General features: G+C 48.9%; 1 protein-coding gene across 3 annotated transcripts; it reads right to left on the bottom strand.

Annotated features, from left to right (window-relative positions):
• Positions 1-496: 496 nt before the first annotated feature.
• Positions 497-14,781, bottom strand: LSR (lipolysis stimulated lipoprotein receptor). Of its 3 annotated transcripts, none has more exons than XM_037129516.2 (10): positions 14,474-14,781; positions 12,977-13,321; positions 7,495-7,614; positions 5,495-5,551; positions 4,800-4,946; positions 1,972-2,133; positions 1,746-1,802; positions 1,527-1,658; positions 675-1,267; positions 497-583 (listed from the first exon to the last, which is right to left on the bottom strand). In XM_037129516.2, exons 1-10 carry the CDS (start codon positions 14,568-14,570, stop codon positions 548-550), a joined length of 1,746 nt encoding a protein of 581 aa, XP_036985411.2. In that variant the 5' UTR covers positions 14,571-14,781; the 3' UTR covers positions 497-547. The 3 variants fall into 3 exon arrangements, with proteins under 3 accessions (XP_036985411.2, XP_036985410.2, XP_036985412.2); XM_037129515.2 differs by having other exon boundaries at positions 1,746-1,805; positions 14,474-14,780; XM_037129517.2 differs by lacking the exon at positions 5,495-5,551 and having other exon boundaries at positions 1,746-1,805; positions 14,474-14,776.
• Between the last annotated feature and the right edge of the window lie 3,165 nt (positions 14,782-17,946).

Genomic DNA, 17,946 nt, shown 5'->3' with positions numbered 1-17,946 from the left:
GCGCGCCGGCCCGGGTGTCTGCGGAACACGGAGTCGCTGCCACTCCCCTGGGCCGCCCGGGTGGAATGCGGCCCCGGATGGAACGCCCGGGACCGAGTCAGACTGTGGAGTTTGGAGACTATAGTCAGGAGCTGGGGAAAAGTGAATGGAGTGGAATCGGAGAGGAGCGCGCACGCGCGTTCCCGGCATTGAGGCTAAGCTATTCGAAAGCAGAAGCTCGGGAGCGCATGCGCACGTCTGGGCGGGGCTGGAGCGCGCACGCAAAGCAGGGCGGAGCGAGTGTGGGGCACGTACTCTCCTGCCTAGGGAGCGCGAAGGCCAAGTCGGTCCTTTCCTCCTGGCCCAGGGCAAAAAGTCCTGGGAAAGGAAGACACATGAAGCCTTGTGCAAACAAACGATAGCTCTCGGGGCTCCGCACCTTATGCGGCAAAACAAATGTTTCCCTCCAGATTTAGGCCTCTTGATCACATATTTTATTATACTTTTGAGAATCATCAACAGTTCCTCAAATCGAAAAAAAAGTACAAAAACTACATACAAAACGAGATCAGACGACTAAACTTTCCCGACTCAGGGCCAAGTTCTGCAAAAGAGAAAGAAAAGGGTGTGAGCTCAAGAGGCCTGGATGAGAGCAGCCAGGAAAGTCTTAAAGCCAGGGAAGGCTGTCCACTCACCTTCCTAAGCCTCCGCTCCCGTGAGGCCTGGGAGTCAGTCTCAGAGTAAGGGGGAGGGGGGGGTGGGTAGTAGGCCCCCTCTTTCTCTTCCTCCCTGTAAGGTCTCCTTTCTCCTGGCCCCTTTTTCCTCAATGCCTCTTCCAAAACCCGCCCATCATATTGGGGGTCCTGGGAGCGGTGGTGGCGAGACTTAGGGCCAGCATAAGGGCGGTCCCTAGGCTTGAAGTCATCGAAGTGGGGTTCCTGGGAGCGTGGAAAGCCCCTTGGGTCTTCCTGGTCGTAGAGGTCATCACGGCTGCGGCTTCGTGGGGGTGCATAAGCTCGGCCTCTCCTTCCACTACTTGGGGGAGACTTCCCCGATTCTGCAGAGCCTGGCCGTGTGAGGTCATCCAAAGCATCCACAGAGCGGGCCCGGGGCCGACCTGTCCCCCAGCCACTCTTGGGCCGCTCTGTGAGGGGCTCTTGCTCCCACCTCCTGGGGCTCCGAGGGAAGTGTTGACCCCATTCCTCATCCCGGATCGGGGTGAGGGCAGGGGCCCTGGAAGGCCGAGATCTCCAGTCGTCTTCATGGAGGGACGTGACTTCACTCATGGCTGTAGGGAAAGGAAGTGTCACTGACTGCTAGGTCAAGACTTAATGCCAGGCACTCCAGGTCTAGGAGTGTCACCACTTGGCTAATACACTCAACAAGAGCCCTAGGCTTCTCATCTGCTTAGGGTGATATGCAGCATTCCATACACTTCTCACTATGGCCTCAGTAGGGAAGGAGCAAGCATCCCTGGGACAGGTAATCAGGGAGACATGCTTCCCCAACTCCCCTCTGGAACCCCTCAAATTCTTAAGGCTTCTCACCCCTCTCTACACGGCCGTTGAAGGGGCCAGGTTGAGAAGGGTCAAAGTTGGCTAGTTCTTGCTCCATGTAGTACAGGACCCGCATGGAATCATCCTGCTGGTTGGCCTGAATTCTGTAGCCACTACGGACTTCTAGAGACAAGAGATGGAGGTGATCAGTTTAGGTGTTTACTCAGCCTCCCACCCCTACAGGTATGTCCAACTCTGCTCAGGTCTTACCAGAAGTCATACTGCTATCTGTATCACGAAGCAGGGGTACCTGGGAGCTACAGCCACCTACTGGGGTAGACTGGCTGTCAGTAGCTGCCCCTCCTGGAGCAAAGCCCTGCATTCCCAGCGCCCTCCTCTGTCCCCGATTCCCTCTTTCTTCCAGCCCCACACCCTTTAGTGCCCAAATACCCAGCCCACCCCTGCCCCAGCTGCTTCTGGTCCCACCAGAGCTTACCTGAGCTATTCTTGTCGAAGTCTCCTGAGTATCCATTGTAGACAGGGCCCATGGGAATCATGGTTGCTGGGGGTGGGGTCTTGGCAGGGGAAAGGTAAGCATAGGTGCTGGGGGCGTAGATACTCGGGATGCCTGAGGTGGCTGCTTTGCCAGCTGCATACACTGGTAGGACACACTCAGCATGAGATGGTGGCCAGGAGCCATACTGCCCTTCTGTTATAAAAGTCTAGAGGGGGATGTACCTGTACCTTCCCCCCACCTCCCACTTGTGGAGCTACCCTGGAGACTTTGTTTCTGCAGGTCCATTATCTTCCATGAGGCCAAACCTCTTGTGAGTACTCACAGAGCTTTGATGACAGGGGAGTACACTGGCAGCCCCTGCCCCCAATCTGGCAGTTTTGTTTGACAGTGTGATGGTCTGCCAACATTTGTTGAGGTTTCACATAAAATCCTAACTCTGTAGCCACCTTATCAGGAGATATGGCCGCATGGGTCCTGCATTCTTACAGAGCAACAGGGGCAAAGATGCCTCTTTAGATAAAGCCTATATGCTAGACCCACAGGCCAGCATATTCATGTTAGCAACAGAGTCCCAGATTTAGAAAAGGAATCATCTTTTCTATCATCTTTTCTAATCATCTTTCTAGGGAAGGTCCCATACCTGCTCCCATCTCAAGCCTACTGAGTGTTCCCCATAGGGTCTCCAGACCTAGCTGCCATAGGGAGTATCTCTAGCGTTTCCAGCTCCTGGGCTGTACCCACTCTTGCTCTGTCTTTGTCTTCTCCTGGTTCTAGGCTTGACAGCTCAAGGGAAAATCCTTGCTGCCTTCCTCCCAACAAAAAGCTGGGTTTTGGTAGCTGCTCTTGCACCAGTCACTAAGCTTAAGCAAACTGCTTCTTCCCTGGGCCTCCAACAGGAAAAGGTGGGGTGGGTGGGAGGAGATAGGTTCAAGAAGATAGGCTTCACTTCTGATTCAGTGGGGAAGCAGAAGGCTCAGTGGTCTTCCCAGAAGCCTCCAGCACCTCAGGTAATTGGCTGTTTTATAATTTGTGGTGGGAGCTGCTGCTCTCAGATGGTCCAGGAGGGCTGTGGCTATGGCTGTGGAATAATACAACCTCTGATAGGGAGTTAATGGGGCCTCAGTTTGGGGTAACAGGGACTCAGAATGGAGGGGATTTGAAGTCCTGGCCCTAGCCCTAACTTAATTTGTGGGGTAATTGCAAATTCATAGCCCCTGGGGGTCCTTCCCAAGGAATGGACTAACACCCATCACCTGGATGGCTCTCAACTAAAAATGGCAAGAAAGGTAATGGCTTGCATAAGCCCCCAGAGAGCAGTGAGTTGTTTTTTTTTTTTTTTTTTTTTTCAGGGAAGTGCTACTTTAAGAAAACAGTCTGCCTACCAGGGAGCTCCGTGACCTTAAAATTAAACAGCATGGATTGAACTGAAGCTCTGCTGAGTACTCAGTCTTCCCTTAATGCTCACAACACCCCACCAGGGAGGGACCTTAGAGAGAAGGAAATAGGCTCAGAGAGGGAACACTGGGGTGCGAGCAGCAAGGCTCTGATTTGCTCTCTGGCCCTCGGTCATTACTGATGCTGACAGCAGTGATGTCCAATGGCTAGTAGCTGTGGAACAATTTACATAGGCTGAGCCCTGCACTAAATGCCGGACACCAATTTTCCATATTCCCCCTGTAAGGCGAACTCTGCCATAGCCCCATTTTATAGAGGAGGAGACAGAGGGGAATTCACTGGGCTTCCAAGCAGATAAGGAGGCAGGTCAGGCAGGCCTCAAGTCTCCACTTGCCCAAGCATGCAAACAATCACTTGTGATTTAACTGTTCACACTGCTTGGGCTGCGTTACACTGGAATTATGGCATGTAAGCTTTAAACATTAGTACACAAACATTCATCTGTCTAGAGTACATGGGTGATCCTTTCCATCACCTGTTCACTACTGGCCTAGAAATAGGCAAGTGCCATGAGAGGAGCCGGTCTATCCCTCTTTGGCCTCATGTTCTAGGTGCTCCTCAGGTGTAAAGTTAATTTGTTTCTATCTGTCAAGGTCAAACAAAGATAGGATGAACTTGACCATAATAAAGAAAAGGTGAAAGTGCTGAACTTACTAAGGACTAGTAGAGAAGTATGATTTCATGGCCCATTTTCACTGCAAGACACTAGATATCATACACATATGAATACAAGAAAGTGCCAACGTAAACATCCATGTCAAAACTGATGAAAACAGGAAAACTTTAAACAGCTGAGTGCAGAGGTGCTGGATTACCCCAACGTGCTTGCAGATGGGCAGTGGGGCCGTGGGAGGAGGGGAACTCCCTTCTTTCCCCTCTCCGGTTTTGTTTGCGTCTTACCCCTCACCTCTGGTGCCACTTCCATTCCCAACACTCCAGGTGCCACTCTGATGTGCTAGGTATGTCTTTAAACATAGTATCTGTATGAAATCCAAGTGCTTGTGTGGATGGGTTTTTAAAAATTTGTTTAAAGTATGTGGTGCTATAATCCTAGTTTGGTTTCTTACCTTTCACTTAAGATTTTATTTTTTAAAAGATTTACTTTCTAGTGTCTGTTTTGTACTGTTTGAATTTTTTGCCATGTGTATAGATTATACTTTCAAAGAAAAACCCTCAAAGATTCAAAAACAAATGAAAAGTTTAAGTATGTGAATAAAAATCTAAATCAGCTGGTCCTCCTTTGAGTGATTTCCTCCAAAATCACTCAACTCATAAACTCCAGGCCAGTGTAACTCCTCCCCTTAGACCCAGGCACATTGTCAAGCGGGTATGGTCACTCAAGGGGCACTTACAAGCCTCTGGGCAGCAGCACCTCTCCGGGCAGCAGGGGCACCTGACGTAACAGCAGCAGGTGTGTGGGCAGCACTGACACCAGCAGATGCCCAGGAGGAGGAAGACAAGGAAGACAGCCAGGCAGACCACAACCACGAACAGCCAATCTACAGAGAGATAGGAACAAGCCCTGAGCCATGAGGCCGGGGCAGGAATAGGGACACAGGCACAGCAGGGTAGTGCAGAGATGGGGAGAGGCGAAGCTATTTTCATAGCCCTCCAGGGAAGCTGCACCCTGTTGGAGTCCCCACTGACAGACTCTGGGGCACAGCAGAGGTGTGCCCACTCCACTACAACCCAGGGCAATCCCAAAGTTAGGGAACTCGTTCTGGGCTCATGAGGGAGAGGCAGAAAAGGAGAGGTGATCTGGTAAGAGCAAGACAGGCTATAACCTCAGAAAAGGGATAGAGCACCAGCTGCCCAGATCCCAAACCCCAGAAAAGCACTACAGGCACCAGTCACAGGAGCTTCCTGCCTATACCCCAGGCCCATCCTTAGCCATCCCTGCCCACCCCAAAGCCCAGAGCCAGGTCACTGGATGCCAGAGTTGAAGTCAGGCAAAGTTAGTGGGGGCCCCACACAGCGAGCAGTGTTTAAGGTGGGGGAGAATACTTAGAAGCAATGAGTGGTGTGTAGGGGAACTCTACCCCCATACCTTCCATGGGCCCCGCCTGAAAACCAGGTAAGAGCTCAGCCACCCCTGAGGTCCTGCCTGGAGGGACAAAAGAGAGACAGATTACGCTGGCAAGGGCCAGACCAGGCCATCCCTCCCCAGAAGCCCAGCTCCAGACTTATCAGGGTGAAGGTGTGCCCTGAAGCAGAGGACAGGTTAGTGGACTAGGAGGGTCACAGCACATGGTTCCTGCCCTCTACCCCCACCCCCACCCACATGGGTCTCATGCCACAGGAAATTCTGTTGCCCAAACATGACCCAAAACATTCCCCATGGGTTCTGAAGGTGTGACCTCAGTTTGGGCACTTCCATCTTTTCCACATACACAGGTCCTATTGCCCCAAAGGACAATCCTGTGTGAGGGTTGCATTCCATGTGATAAGGACAGTCCTGTTCCATCAGGCCAGTAGGCACAGTGTCCTAAGGCCCTTGAAACTGTTTTAATTTCATTTTAAAATCTGAAGAAAAAAATATAACAACAAGTAATAAGGAATTGTCTTTATAACAAGGCAATCATAAAATATGTATTTTTTAATGCAGAGGAAGAAACCCATAATGTCAAAAGTACCTACAGCCTCTAAAAGTCACAATGTGGCCCTGGTTCTCTGGCCCATGAGGGTCCCACCTTGGTCCATTCTGTCCCATCCACCTGTTTCATGGGCCAGCTAGTCCCTTTCCTCGGGTGTCATGGCTGTTCTGTGCCCAGCAGCACATCACTGGGGCATGCACACACCCAGATCTCTGCCAACAAACTTCTACGCGGAGCTCACACACTCCATGCCACATCCCCCACTGAGGAGGTTTCCACCATCCAAACCAGCAGTTTTAAAGAGTGTGGTCCTGTCGCCAAAGCCAAAATAATTTTCCTCATAACACAAAGCTATTATTTGCCATTTTCACTCTCGTTCTGTCGGGTTGTACAGTGGAGTTTTCCAGAGGCTCTGTGACATGTGATGACATACGTTATTGCTTTGATGGTGAGGGACTGTGGCCTTGTGTATCTTGCTTTAAAATTTTTCCAATTTCAATGTCTAAGCCATTGAACAACTAAAGATGTAACCCACAAAAACACACAAAACCTCTTTTGAGATCCTCACTGATTTTTCAGAGTGTAAGTGGGTCCTGAGACTGCATTTTGAGAACTGCTAATGCAGATTGTGCATCTTACTAAAAACAGGCAGAGGTTCTCTGGGTCCCTGGTGCGTGCATCCTGTAGGCTGGCCCGAGTGCCCTGCAGCCTGCTCCCAACCCTGTGTGCTCACTCACAGGCACACTTCCTCGCAGCCTGCGTATTATGATGGCAGTGTATGTAAGTATGGCCTGGCAGCATCTCACATACAGCATGTCACTCAAGGCTATGTTTTGGCTGAGAATAGAATATCTGGCTAATGGCAAATCCTTTCCACAAGGAAAGGATTTCCACATTGCCCTCATTGTGGCAAGGGGGCTGCATGGGCAGACAGGGGCTGCTGTTGCCTACCCCGCAACTGCCCTGGGCATCTGGAGGGGCCAGGCCTGAGGGAAGAATTCACTGTGTAAGCCACAAACGCCATCTCAGCAGAGTAGAGGACAAGGTTCCTGTAATTTGGCAAAGGCCTCTGGGATTAGATGTGGCCCTGAAGATGTGACAGGTCCAGCTTCCTTTCAGTTATACATATCATCAACCCTCTTTGCTCACTGCCAATCAACTCTGGCCATTTTTGTATTTTTTAAAAAATGGGACCGAGAAGAGGTCGAGTCCCCAATTCCCTCCACTCTTAGTTTGGCTCTGGCTTACTTGAAATGTTGTGTGGGGAGGGGTCTCTGCCTAGGGTGCAGGGCACAGATAAGCCCAAGTGACTGGTGGTGGTGCTTTGAAGGGAGAGCAAAGCAGGCAACAGAGCTTAAGGGCAAGCTGGAGGGCAGAAGGAGATGTACAGAAGTGGGAGAAAAGGCCCCCTTTTCCCTTCCCTTCCCAGGCCCTCAGGGACCAACCCACTCACCCAGGACGATGAGCTCTGCGTAGGCCTCGTTGTTCCCCTGGAGGTCCTGGGCTGAGACCACAGAGCAGTAATATACACCACTGTCCCCCCAAGCCGTCTGGTCAAAGGTTAGGTCAGCATCTGTATCAGGAGAAGAGTGTGAGGCCACTGTGGGGGAGGATGGATCCTTCTTCCACGGGGCCAATGGGAAAGGGGTCAAGGAAATGAGGCTGCAAATGCACCAGTGACAAAGAAATAATTCATACTAGGCACTGCTTCCTTTAAGCTCTGTATTAAACACCTGACATGGTGTAGTTCAAGAAATCTGTGAGGTGGACAGTGTAACCCTTCCTGGTTTGTAGATGAGATGATTTGACCCACCCAAAGTTGTCCAGATCATCAGTTGTCTTGACTCCAGGGCCAGTGCTTCAAACTTACAACCATCCTCTTCCGTACCCTCTCAAAGTAAAAGTTTCCTCCCCCTACATGAACTACCAGGAGCCTGGTAGAGGCCGGGATGTGGGTATAGGGGAAGGAGGCAGAGATAAGGAGCTCAGATTCCAGGGATCAGGATACATGCAGGCATGAGAAATAGTGGGGGGCGGTGTGTGTGTGAGGGAGAAAGGCTTGGAATTTCTCAGTTCCCTAATCCATCTACCCACCAACAGCCCCCACAGTCTAGGGTCAGGCCCATGGCTTGGGGACGCTCAGGTCTGAAGCAGCCCCAGGTAGTGACCTTGTTAATTACACCACTAATGAAAGTCTTTCAGCGTTTCCTGTTTCTTCTCTACTTCTCAGGCCCTAATTATTAAATCACTTCAGCCATCTACCAGTGTGAGAGCCAGGGGCCAACTTCTCCTGAGGCCCATGGAGCACAGCAAACAGGAATAACCCCCACAGCCATCAGGCCAGTTTCTTCCCAGATGCTCTGGCACTCTGGCCCCCACCGACCTGCTTACCACCTTGCCCCACATACCCACTGTCCTTCTCCATGACAGCTGAGGGTAGTAACTGTATGTCCAAGTCAGCAGCACCCGGCACTCACCAGTGCCAGGAATGAAAGGACCACAGCTTTCATCCTTTAGAAGACCTCACATCCATAGAAAATCCCTCCTTTCAATAACGTCTACCTCCACCACTCACAGGGCCCTTGGTATGATCTGGACACTGGTTACACCAGCCTCATCCCACCATTCTCCTCCACTCACTAGCCTTTGGGCACCCTAGCCCACTGTGCCCCCAACATGCTGGGCTCACACCAGCCTTGCCTTGCGTCAGTACTTCTGCCTGGCACTGTGTTCTTAGATCTTCACAGGGCTGGTTCCATTCTGCTCACATAGTTCCCCCACCCCACTGCTGAATTACATCAGCTGGGTTAGGGGCTGAGCACCCCTGATCCTACTCAGGAGAATGTGGGCTCCACCCAAGCAGAACCTGGTCTGTGTCAGTCACTGCTGAGTCCCCAGTTGCCCAGGACACACGGCTTGGCCAGAAACCCAGAAATGAACCCCATCCCTCCTCAAGCTGACCTCCTTTAGCTTTTGTTATCTGTTTCAGCACTCCAGGCACATGGTGATATTCAAATAAGCCTTTGATATATCCAATATTCAACACATACTTATCGAAAGAATACTATGTTCTGGGGAGTATCTGAGGCACATGGTAAACCTGACAGCAACAGTTCTCAGAGTGATCAGTGGAGCCTAAGCTTCCCCAACACCTTTTCAGAGGATCCCAGAGATCCAAGTTACTTGCATAATAATACCTTTTCCACTTAATCTCTGAATGTACTGTGGAGTCTTTCAGAGGCTACATGACATGTGCTATCACACAATATATTGAATGCAGAAGTAATTTTGAGAATCCAGTTTCTACTCAGCCAGACTTCAAGATGTGCAAGGAGATATACAGCAATGATGCAGTGTTCACTGAAGTTTTTGTTTTCTTTTGGGAAATACAGTAGTATTTTCATTAAAAGTATGCTATCCATATTAACCTATAAGGAACTTATCATTTAAAATATTTTTTAAACTTCTTAGTTTGCTAGCTATAAAAATGAATTTCTTTGAGGGCCTCAGTAATTGAGAATGAGAGGTCTGCCTTGGCTGGGTGGCTCAGTTGGTTGCATTGGTTACAGGAGCATTGTCCCATACACCAAAATTGTTGCAAGTTCAGTTCCTGGTCAGGGCACATACCTAGGTTGTGGGTTTGATCCCTGGCTGGGGCGTGTTTGAGAGGCAACCTATCGATGTTTTTCTTACATTGATGTCTCTCTCTTCTCCTGTCCCTCTCTCTCTCTAAAATCAATAAACATAAACTCAGGTAAGGATTGGAAAAAAGAGTGTAGAGGCCCTAAGACTAATATAATAGGTTGAGAACCCCTGCTGTTGACAACAGATATAAACCTCTGCACTTACAGAGCTCAGATCTTAACTGGGAAAGGGAGACAAGTAAAAAATTTAAATCTATAGCGTATCAAATGGTGATAGGCAATATAGATAAAACTAATAGGGAAGGCAGACAGAAAGTGCCAGTGTGGAGGTAGTGGCTGTGCAAGTTGAAGCAGGGTGACCTTTGGAGCAGATGTGAAGGAGGACATAACTCCCCTCCATGGTCACATATGTAGCATCAGTTACTGAGTTCTTACTATATGCTGGGTCCCTCTGCATGTATTCTTTCACTGAATCCTCATAAAACTCTTAACTATTGTGAGTTCTCCCAAACTCTTTTTTTAAAAATATTTTATTTATTTATTTTTCGAGAGAGGGGAAGGGAAGGAGAAAGAGTGGGAGAGAAATATCAATGTATGGTTGCCTCTCATGCGTCCCCTGCTGGGAACTGGCCTGCAACCCAGGCATGTGCCCTGACTGGGAATCAAACCGCGATACTCTGGTTCGCAGGCCTGCGCTCAATCTCCCCAAACTCTTTAGACTATCTAGAACACCATCATTTCCCCACCCTATCTTTAAACCAGACTCTGACCACATCTCTCCAAAACCAGAGCTCCAGGGCAGGTCCTTGCCCAAGGCTGAAGAAGTGGACAGGAACCCCCCACTACAGTGAAAGTTCATAGGCTCCTATATAGGCCTGGACCCGGGCCTCCATGTGTTTTGTTTGCCCTGCATGATATTTCCAAAACCCATGAAAAATACAGACTCCAACTTCTTTTGATCAATTCTAAGGCCTGGGCCTACCTCCTTCCTGCAAAGCACACCCTGTTCCCAGTGTGTATTTTGTCTGGTCCTGACACCCTGGGCTGGGTGTTGCTCAGTTCTAGATACAGGGAGAAGATGCCCAGTCTCCAGTTTATAACAGAAGCTGGTCCTCTGGTACCTTATCCACACACAGCAGAGGCAGCTCTCACAATCTTGGGGGTCCATGAGCAATCTGGTCCAGTGTAACTGACTGGGGGGGTGGTAAGCGAGGCACAAGGACCCCAAACTGCCTGAAGAGGTCGAACTAGGACTCCTATGCAGGAGTCCCAAGTCACCCAAAGCAGGGAACAATGGAAGGGGGAGTGCCCTCCCTGACCTGAGGCTGAACCACCATTATGGTTTGCTCAGAACTACTTTCACTAAAAATATAATGGCTGGTCACCCTTGGAACACCACAAGAGAGTCCACTTTTCTCCATTCTCAAAGCTGAAATGGAGGAAGCTCCTATGGCTACTGGGCTTCCTGAGAGGATGTACATACAATGGACAATCACAGCCTGTATCAAACATGGGCCCACATCAAAGCAGCTTGAAAGACCTGGGTCTGTGAGGTCTCTGGAGCATGAAAAATCTGCTCCTGCTCCAGCTCCAGCCTGAGGGTAACTCTGGAGTTTTGGACTCAGCAGAGGTACGATTCCAGCCAACCTTCCAAAGCACCCTCAGTACCTGGGCTGTCCTAACAGGGCTGCCAGATGGCCGGTCAGTCATACCTGCTCCTGGCTGGTGGGAGAGGTTGCTGGGATATGGGGGAGGGAGCTAGGACAGGTTGAACCCCCAAGAAGCACTATGTCCTCAAGAAGAGCAGGATGTTTAGGCTTAACTGCCTATGGAAATTCAGTGCAAGTAACAAATTCAGTTCAGTCCCTCCTAGAAATAGAACTGAGAGGCTTGGACCCTGGAACCTTGCCTTTTGTTCATGATCTAGACAGAGAGAAGGGGGGACTGTGCCCATACCCTGGTCTCTTGGGGTCTACAGAGGGACTCTCCCTTTGCCCCTCTGCTCCCATGCCCAAGATTAAAACTCTAATCTTAAGACAGTGAAAGGATAAATCCATTAAGTGGGTGAGCTTTCACTCCTCACTCACTGCTGTTCATCACCTTCCTCCCTGCCCTTTAGATTAGGACCCAGTCCCAGCCTCTCTTCAAATCATATTCAGGTCTTAAGGTGTACACCCGAGTCACTGCATACAGGTCTGTTTTATTGTAGCACTTAGTACTCTCTAATATTCTCTTACTCTTTATCTGCTATTTACTGCCAACCTCACCCCACTAGCATAGCACCTCCTTGAGGGCAGGGATATCAGATGTCCTCACCACCACTGTATCCCCAGCACCTACAACAGCACCTGACACTTAGTAAATGCTCAATGAATATCAACTCAATGGATAAATGAATGAACAACTTCCCCACCACCCCTTACTTAGTCCCAATAAGCACTTCCTATCATTAGGTAACATTAAGGTTATAGACAAGGGCTCTCAGGGCTGCCTGGGTTCAAATCCCAGCTCCAGCTCTTTGCTAGCTGTGCACCTAGACAAGCTTCTTAACCTCTCGGTACTCCAAGTGTAAAATGTGGCCGTGAGGCTGTGATGTGTAAAGCAAGTCATGGACTTTCTCCATTAAAATCTCTCACCCTTTCACTTCACTGTTACCTCCTCTGTGAGCCCTGTGCAAAGGGGTTACCAGCTAGACACTAGCCCTAAAGTGACTTACTTAGAATCCCAGCTGTTATCAGCTGTGTGACCCTGTGCAAGTCACTATGGCCTCTCTGGGCCTCTGTAAAATGACACAGAATCTACTCACACAATTATACTGTGGTCTAAATGAGTTAATCCACATAAAACTGTATTAGTGCCTAGTGCATAGGGAGTATGTTATACATTGTTATTTATGTAAATTTTACTTACTACTGCCAGTAGTATTAGTATTGTAGAAGCCCTGCCTCTTTCTCCATTACCCACTGTTTTTAATTTCCAAGCACCTGACAGTATGTGTTGTATTTATCTTGTTTTTCTCACTGAATTTCAAGCTCTACGAGGGAAATGATTTGATAATTTTCTTTACTCTTGTATTTCCAGGGCCATGAACAACACCTGTATATGTTAGGTGTTCAATACTTCTTTGCCGTTAAGTAAAGGAATGGATGGATGGATAGAAGAAAGGATCCTCCCTTTATCAGTCATTTCAAACACTGGCACTAATGAGCTTTCACTTGGTGCACACAAGGGAGCCTGGCAAGCCTGTCCCCAACCCCATCCCCTGCCTTCTCCCTTCCCTGCCCAACATACTTCCTGTTATGGTGATCCTCCGGCCCTGGTAGTAGTCTCCCAGGGTCACCGCATTGCCCTGCTTGGTGGCCACAACCCTGACGGTGCGCACGCTGTCCTGGCACTCCACATAGGGGTTGTAGCCCGGGTTACCAGCAGCCAGCTGGGCATTGAGCTGGTTGTCAACACTGGCTGGAGAAAAGGCGTCAGCAATGCGATCCCGGCAAAAAGACTTGTACTTCCAGATCACAATGGGTGCTGTGGGGGTCGTGGTCAACTGGTAGGTACAGGGCAGGGTCACAGGCTGGAAGAGGATCACCACGTGGTAAGGGTCTGACACAGTCACCTGGATGGCACTGACAGGGGCTGAGGGCAAGAGAAGAGTCAGTAGGGACCACTATGAGCTCTGGAAAGTGCTTCAGCAGAAACAAGTAACAACACTTGTCACCAACTTGACACTTACAGGTGTATGGTTTTACGGAGACTGGCACACATTATTCCTTAATCCCCAGGACTGGTGAAGAAGCTCCGATAATGACGCCCATTTTACAGGCCCATGGGGCTGATGTGGCAGGTGCAAAGTCAGAAAGGTTTCCTGGAACAGCCTGTCCATCTCTCTTCCAAGACTATGTCCTCTGAACCACCCCAGTCCCCTCTTCCCCTAACTATTCTCTCACAGAAGGGCTCCTCTGTGGTCCATACAGGCAAGCCCAAATGGCCACCACAAAGTGCTGGAGACCTCACTTCAAAAACCACAATCAAGGTTCCCAGTTACACCCACTTTTGTGGATTGGGGGTTAAATTTTGGAGTTGTCTGAATAAACTGCTTTGCCACATAATAGCTAAAGCTCCACAATGTGTCCATCAGCTTCCCACCTTACCTTACGCAAAGCCATCTCAAATAAACATGCCAAAAGTGCTTGGAAAAGATAAAATTCCCCCCGCACGCCTCCACCCAAACATCCGATCCAGTGAAAGTTTGCCAGAATAAGACTATTTCAAACCAAGTCCAGAAGTCCATCTCACCAGACCCTTATGCACAAATACTGCGGAGCACGGGGTCATGGGTGGGGAATTCCTAATCCCTCACTCAACCGGAGTTTGGGTACTGTTTCTTGATCTCTCCCTCCAGGACGTGTCTGATTCAGCCCTCGAGTGCCCTCTCCTCGCTACCCCAGGACTTAGAAATCCCCGCGTGCGCTCAAGTTTCCATCCTGGCCTTTCCCATCTGGGACCCAGTGGTCCCATCACCGCTTCCCCACAAAGAGTTCCATTCTCCTTGCCGCTCCAGGGTTGGCGGTCCCGTAATTGCACTTCCTGCTATCTCTCAATAAGAACAGGGGAGCGCTTCCTACGCGAATGGGAGAATTCCCTTCACACTGGCACACATAGGTCCTGGTCCTTTCGATCCCCCCACCCCCAGCTCTCCCGCCTCCCCCGCGGTGTGGAACTTTATTCATCCTCCTTCTATAATGCGCTACCGCCCTTCCGTGGCACCAGGGGCCCCGCTCTCCATACCTGTGCACAAAGTGCCTAGAAAGAGCCACACAACGACCACCGCGCCCCAATCCGGGGTACCCAGCACCCCAGCCAGCCCGCAAGCCACTGGCGCCATCGCCGCAGTCTGGGCCAGTCCCGTCGGCGCGTCCCCCGCGGAGTACCAGGAGGGTAAGGGGCGCGGTGCGCACCAAGGCTGGGAGGGGTGCAGGCTCCTCCCCCTCCCAGCTCCGTTCTTTGTCCCTATTCAAAGCCCACTCTTCCCTGTCTAGGCTTCAGTGAACGGAAACAACGTGGATAAAGAACTCTTTTAGCTTTCAGGGAGAAAATTGCTTGACTCACTGGTTCTCCAAGTCTCTTCCCTCCCCCCCCCCGCACTCTGGAGAATGGATCGGCCCAGGTACACAGGCGAGAACAGAGGGCTGGGCAAAGGGGTGGGCAGCTTGCAGCGGAAGGGGCTCCACCACCTTCCTGCCCGGAAGTGGGCTGACCCAGGTGCGCCTTGACCCATAGGGTTGGAACCAAGTAACAAGCCTGCCGGGAGGGCACCGACAGACCTGAGATCCCGTCGGGCCCACTGCTGTTCGAGCCAAGCCCAGAGGAGTGTGACTCAGGAGAACTGAGATTCAACTGGACTGATTCACCTGTTTAGGGGGCGGGGTCCCAGTGAGCACCTATTCCCTCTCGCCCCTCTCCCGGCAGGCTATGGACCCGCCTAGATACACCCTGCAGGGCGGGGCGAGTCAAAGCAGGCTTGGGCCTGGGAGAGGCTTCCTGGTAGCACCTGACTGATGATCGAACCCACAACCTTGGTGTTTGGGGACGAGTAACCAGCCGATATAACCCACCAGAGGCAGCTCTTAGACTACTTGAAGAACCAAGTGAAGTTCCCGGAAGGGAAGTGTTTCTTCCTTTGGGACGCCCAAGAGGAATCAGGCCCAGGAAAACTTGGAATTGTACTTCCGAAGTTTTGTCTGCCTACACCGCTTCTCATCTCGTGGTTTGGCCTCTGGGCATCTCTAGCCCCAGGTCAGGCCTCCGGAACCCCTGGCTCTTGAAGGGGCCGAGTGGAAGCGCAGGACTAAAGACAGGTTTTCGGGTTTTCAGCTAAGATTCCCAAGGGCTGGACTACCTGCGTGTTGAGGCGGGGCGGGGCGAAGCCAACGGAACGCCGCACGCTGGGCGAGGCTCTGCTGCCCCACGTCGGCAGGTAGGGGAAGTGCGTCCTGGGGAATCCTGCACTTTCCTCTAGACTCTGGAGGTCGCAAACTGGCCACTCTATCTGGCCTGTACCATAACCAGGGATGTTTTATTTTGATCTTGTTGAAATTCAAGTAGGATCACGTACGTCTGCTCAGAACCTTCCTGTGGCCCTCCCTCCCAGCAGAAACCAAAATACTTAACTCTGTGCCCTGCGCCCTCCCTGACCCTACTCCCTCCCAATTCAGCCACTCTGGCCTCCTCTGTTCCGGAAAGTGGCTCTCACACTGCCACTTTAGGCCCATTGCCCTTAATAATCCCTCTGTTGGGACACCCTTACCGAAGGTGGCCCTATGATTCTCCTCCTCCTTTAGGGCTTTACTTAAAGGTGCACCCGTGCAGGTGCACCCTTGCAACATTTCTCCTGGTCACTTTGTGCAAAATTTCAATATCCCTCCCCAACTTTCACATTCATTTCTTTTTAACAAAATATTTTTATTGTGACAAAATGTGCATACCAAAATGTGTGTCGTTTTAACCATTTGAGATTTTGTTTATTTATTTTTAGAAGGGAGGGGAGGCAGAAAGGGAGAGAAACATGATGTGAGAAAAGAATGGGTGGCCTCTCCTGCACCTCTACCAGGGAGCAACCGCGTCCAGGCTTGTGACCTGACTGATAATGGAACTGGTGACCTTTCAGTTTGCAGGACAGCATCCAATCAACTGAGCCACAGAAGTCAGGACTATTTTAACCATTTGTGTGTAAGATTTAGCATTAATTACATTCATCATTCTAACTTTTTTATCATCCCCAATATAATTTCTGTACCAATTAAATAGTAACTCATCATTCCTACCTGTCTCCATCCCCTAGTTACCTCTACTTTCTTTCCCTATCAAATTGCCTATTCCAGGTACCTTATATAAGTGGAATCATATGACATTTGTCCTTCTTTGTCTTGCTTATTCACTAAGCATAATGTTTTCAAGTCCACCCATGTAGTATATAGATAACAAAGCGTCATTTTTTTTAATGGCTGAATAGTATTTCACTGTATGTTTATACCACATTTTGTGGTATATCCATTTGGGTTGTTTCCACCTTTTGGTTATTTATTGTAAATAACACTGCTGTAAGAGTTGTACAGATACCTGTTTTAAATTTTTTTGAATATATACCTGGGAATGGAATTCCTAGATTATATTGTAGTTCTTTTTTTAATCCTGTGAAACTGCTGAGCTGCTTTCCCCATGCTGCATCTTTTATATTATATTACAGCAATGCAGGAGGGTTCTACACTCTCCATATCCTCACTAACACTTGTCATTTCCTGTTTCCTTGAGTGTAGCTATCCCAGTGGGTGTGAAGTACATCTCATCATGGTTTCATTTTCACTTCCCTGAAAACTAATGATGTTGATCATCTTTTTATGTACTCATTGGTCATTTGTATATCTTTTTTGGAGAAGTGTCTATTGAAATCTTTGCCCATTATTTATGGGTTATTTGGGTTTTTTGGTATTGAGTTGTAGTTCTTTTTATATTCTGAATATTAGTCCCTTGTCTAATATATAATCTGCAAATATTTTCCAGCCTGCAGGTTATTGTTTCACTTTCTTGATAGTATCCTTTCATTTACAAAAAATTCTTAATTTGATGAAGTTCAATTTATCCATTTGTCGCCTGTGCTTGTGGCATTATATCTATGAAATATTGCTAAATCTGAGGTTGTGAAGATTTTCCCCAACATTTTCTTCTAAGAGTTTTATAGTTTTAACTCTTAACTTAGGTCTTTGATCAATTATGAGTTAATTTTTGTATATGGTATAAGGTAAGGGTTCAACTTCATTCTTTTGCATGTGGTTATCCAGTTTTGCCATCACCATTTGTTGAAAAGTCTTTACTTTACCCATTGAATAATATGGGTATCCCATATTATTTGGCATCCTGTCAAAAATCAATTGACCATATATGTGAGGGTTTATTTCTGAGTTCCCTATTCTATTCCATTGGTCTGTGTATTCACACTTCTGCAACACCATACTCTTGTAATTAATAAAACTTTTAGTAAGTTTTGAAGTTTGAAAATATATGTCCTCTAACTTTATTCTTTTTTCAAGGTTGTTTTGGCTATTCAGGGTTCATTGCAATTTCATATGAATATGAAGATTTCCTTACATTTCTTTGAAAAAGGATGTTGGAATTTTTATTTCAACCTTCTTTTCAGGCACTGTATTGAATCTGTATGTCAGTTTGGGTGGTGTTGACATCTTAACAATGTTAAGTCTTTCTAT

Source organism: Artibeus jamaicensis, unplaced genomic scaffold, assembly GCF_021234435.1.
Source record: "Artibeus jamaicensis isolate MK-2021 breed Jamaican fruit bat unplaced genomic scaffold, CSHL_Jam_final contig_470, whole genome shotgun sequence".
In the NCBI taxonomy this organism is placed as follows: domain Eukaryota; kingdom Metazoa; phylum Chordata; class Mammalia; order Chiroptera; family Phyllostomidae; genus Artibeus; species Artibeus jamaicensis.
Note: the sequence above shows the minus strand (reverse complement) of the source record. Positions and strands in the feature narration are given on the sequence as shown.

Excerpts from the sequence above, each read along its gene's own strand:
- LSR (XM_037129515.2), bottom strand. The coding sequence starts at position 14,570 with ATGGCGCCAGTGGCTTGCGGGCTGGCTGGGGTGCTGGGTACCCCGGAT. Across the intron at positions 2,134-4,799 it reads GTGCTGCTGCCCAGAGGCTT|TGTATGCAGCTGGCAAAGCA; the intron begins GTAAGTGCCCCT and ends GTGTCCTACCAG. Across the intron at positions 584-674 it reads GGGAGCGGAGGCTTAGGAAG|AACTTGGCCCTGAGTCGGGA; the intron begins GTGAGTGGACAG and ends TCTCTTTTGCAG.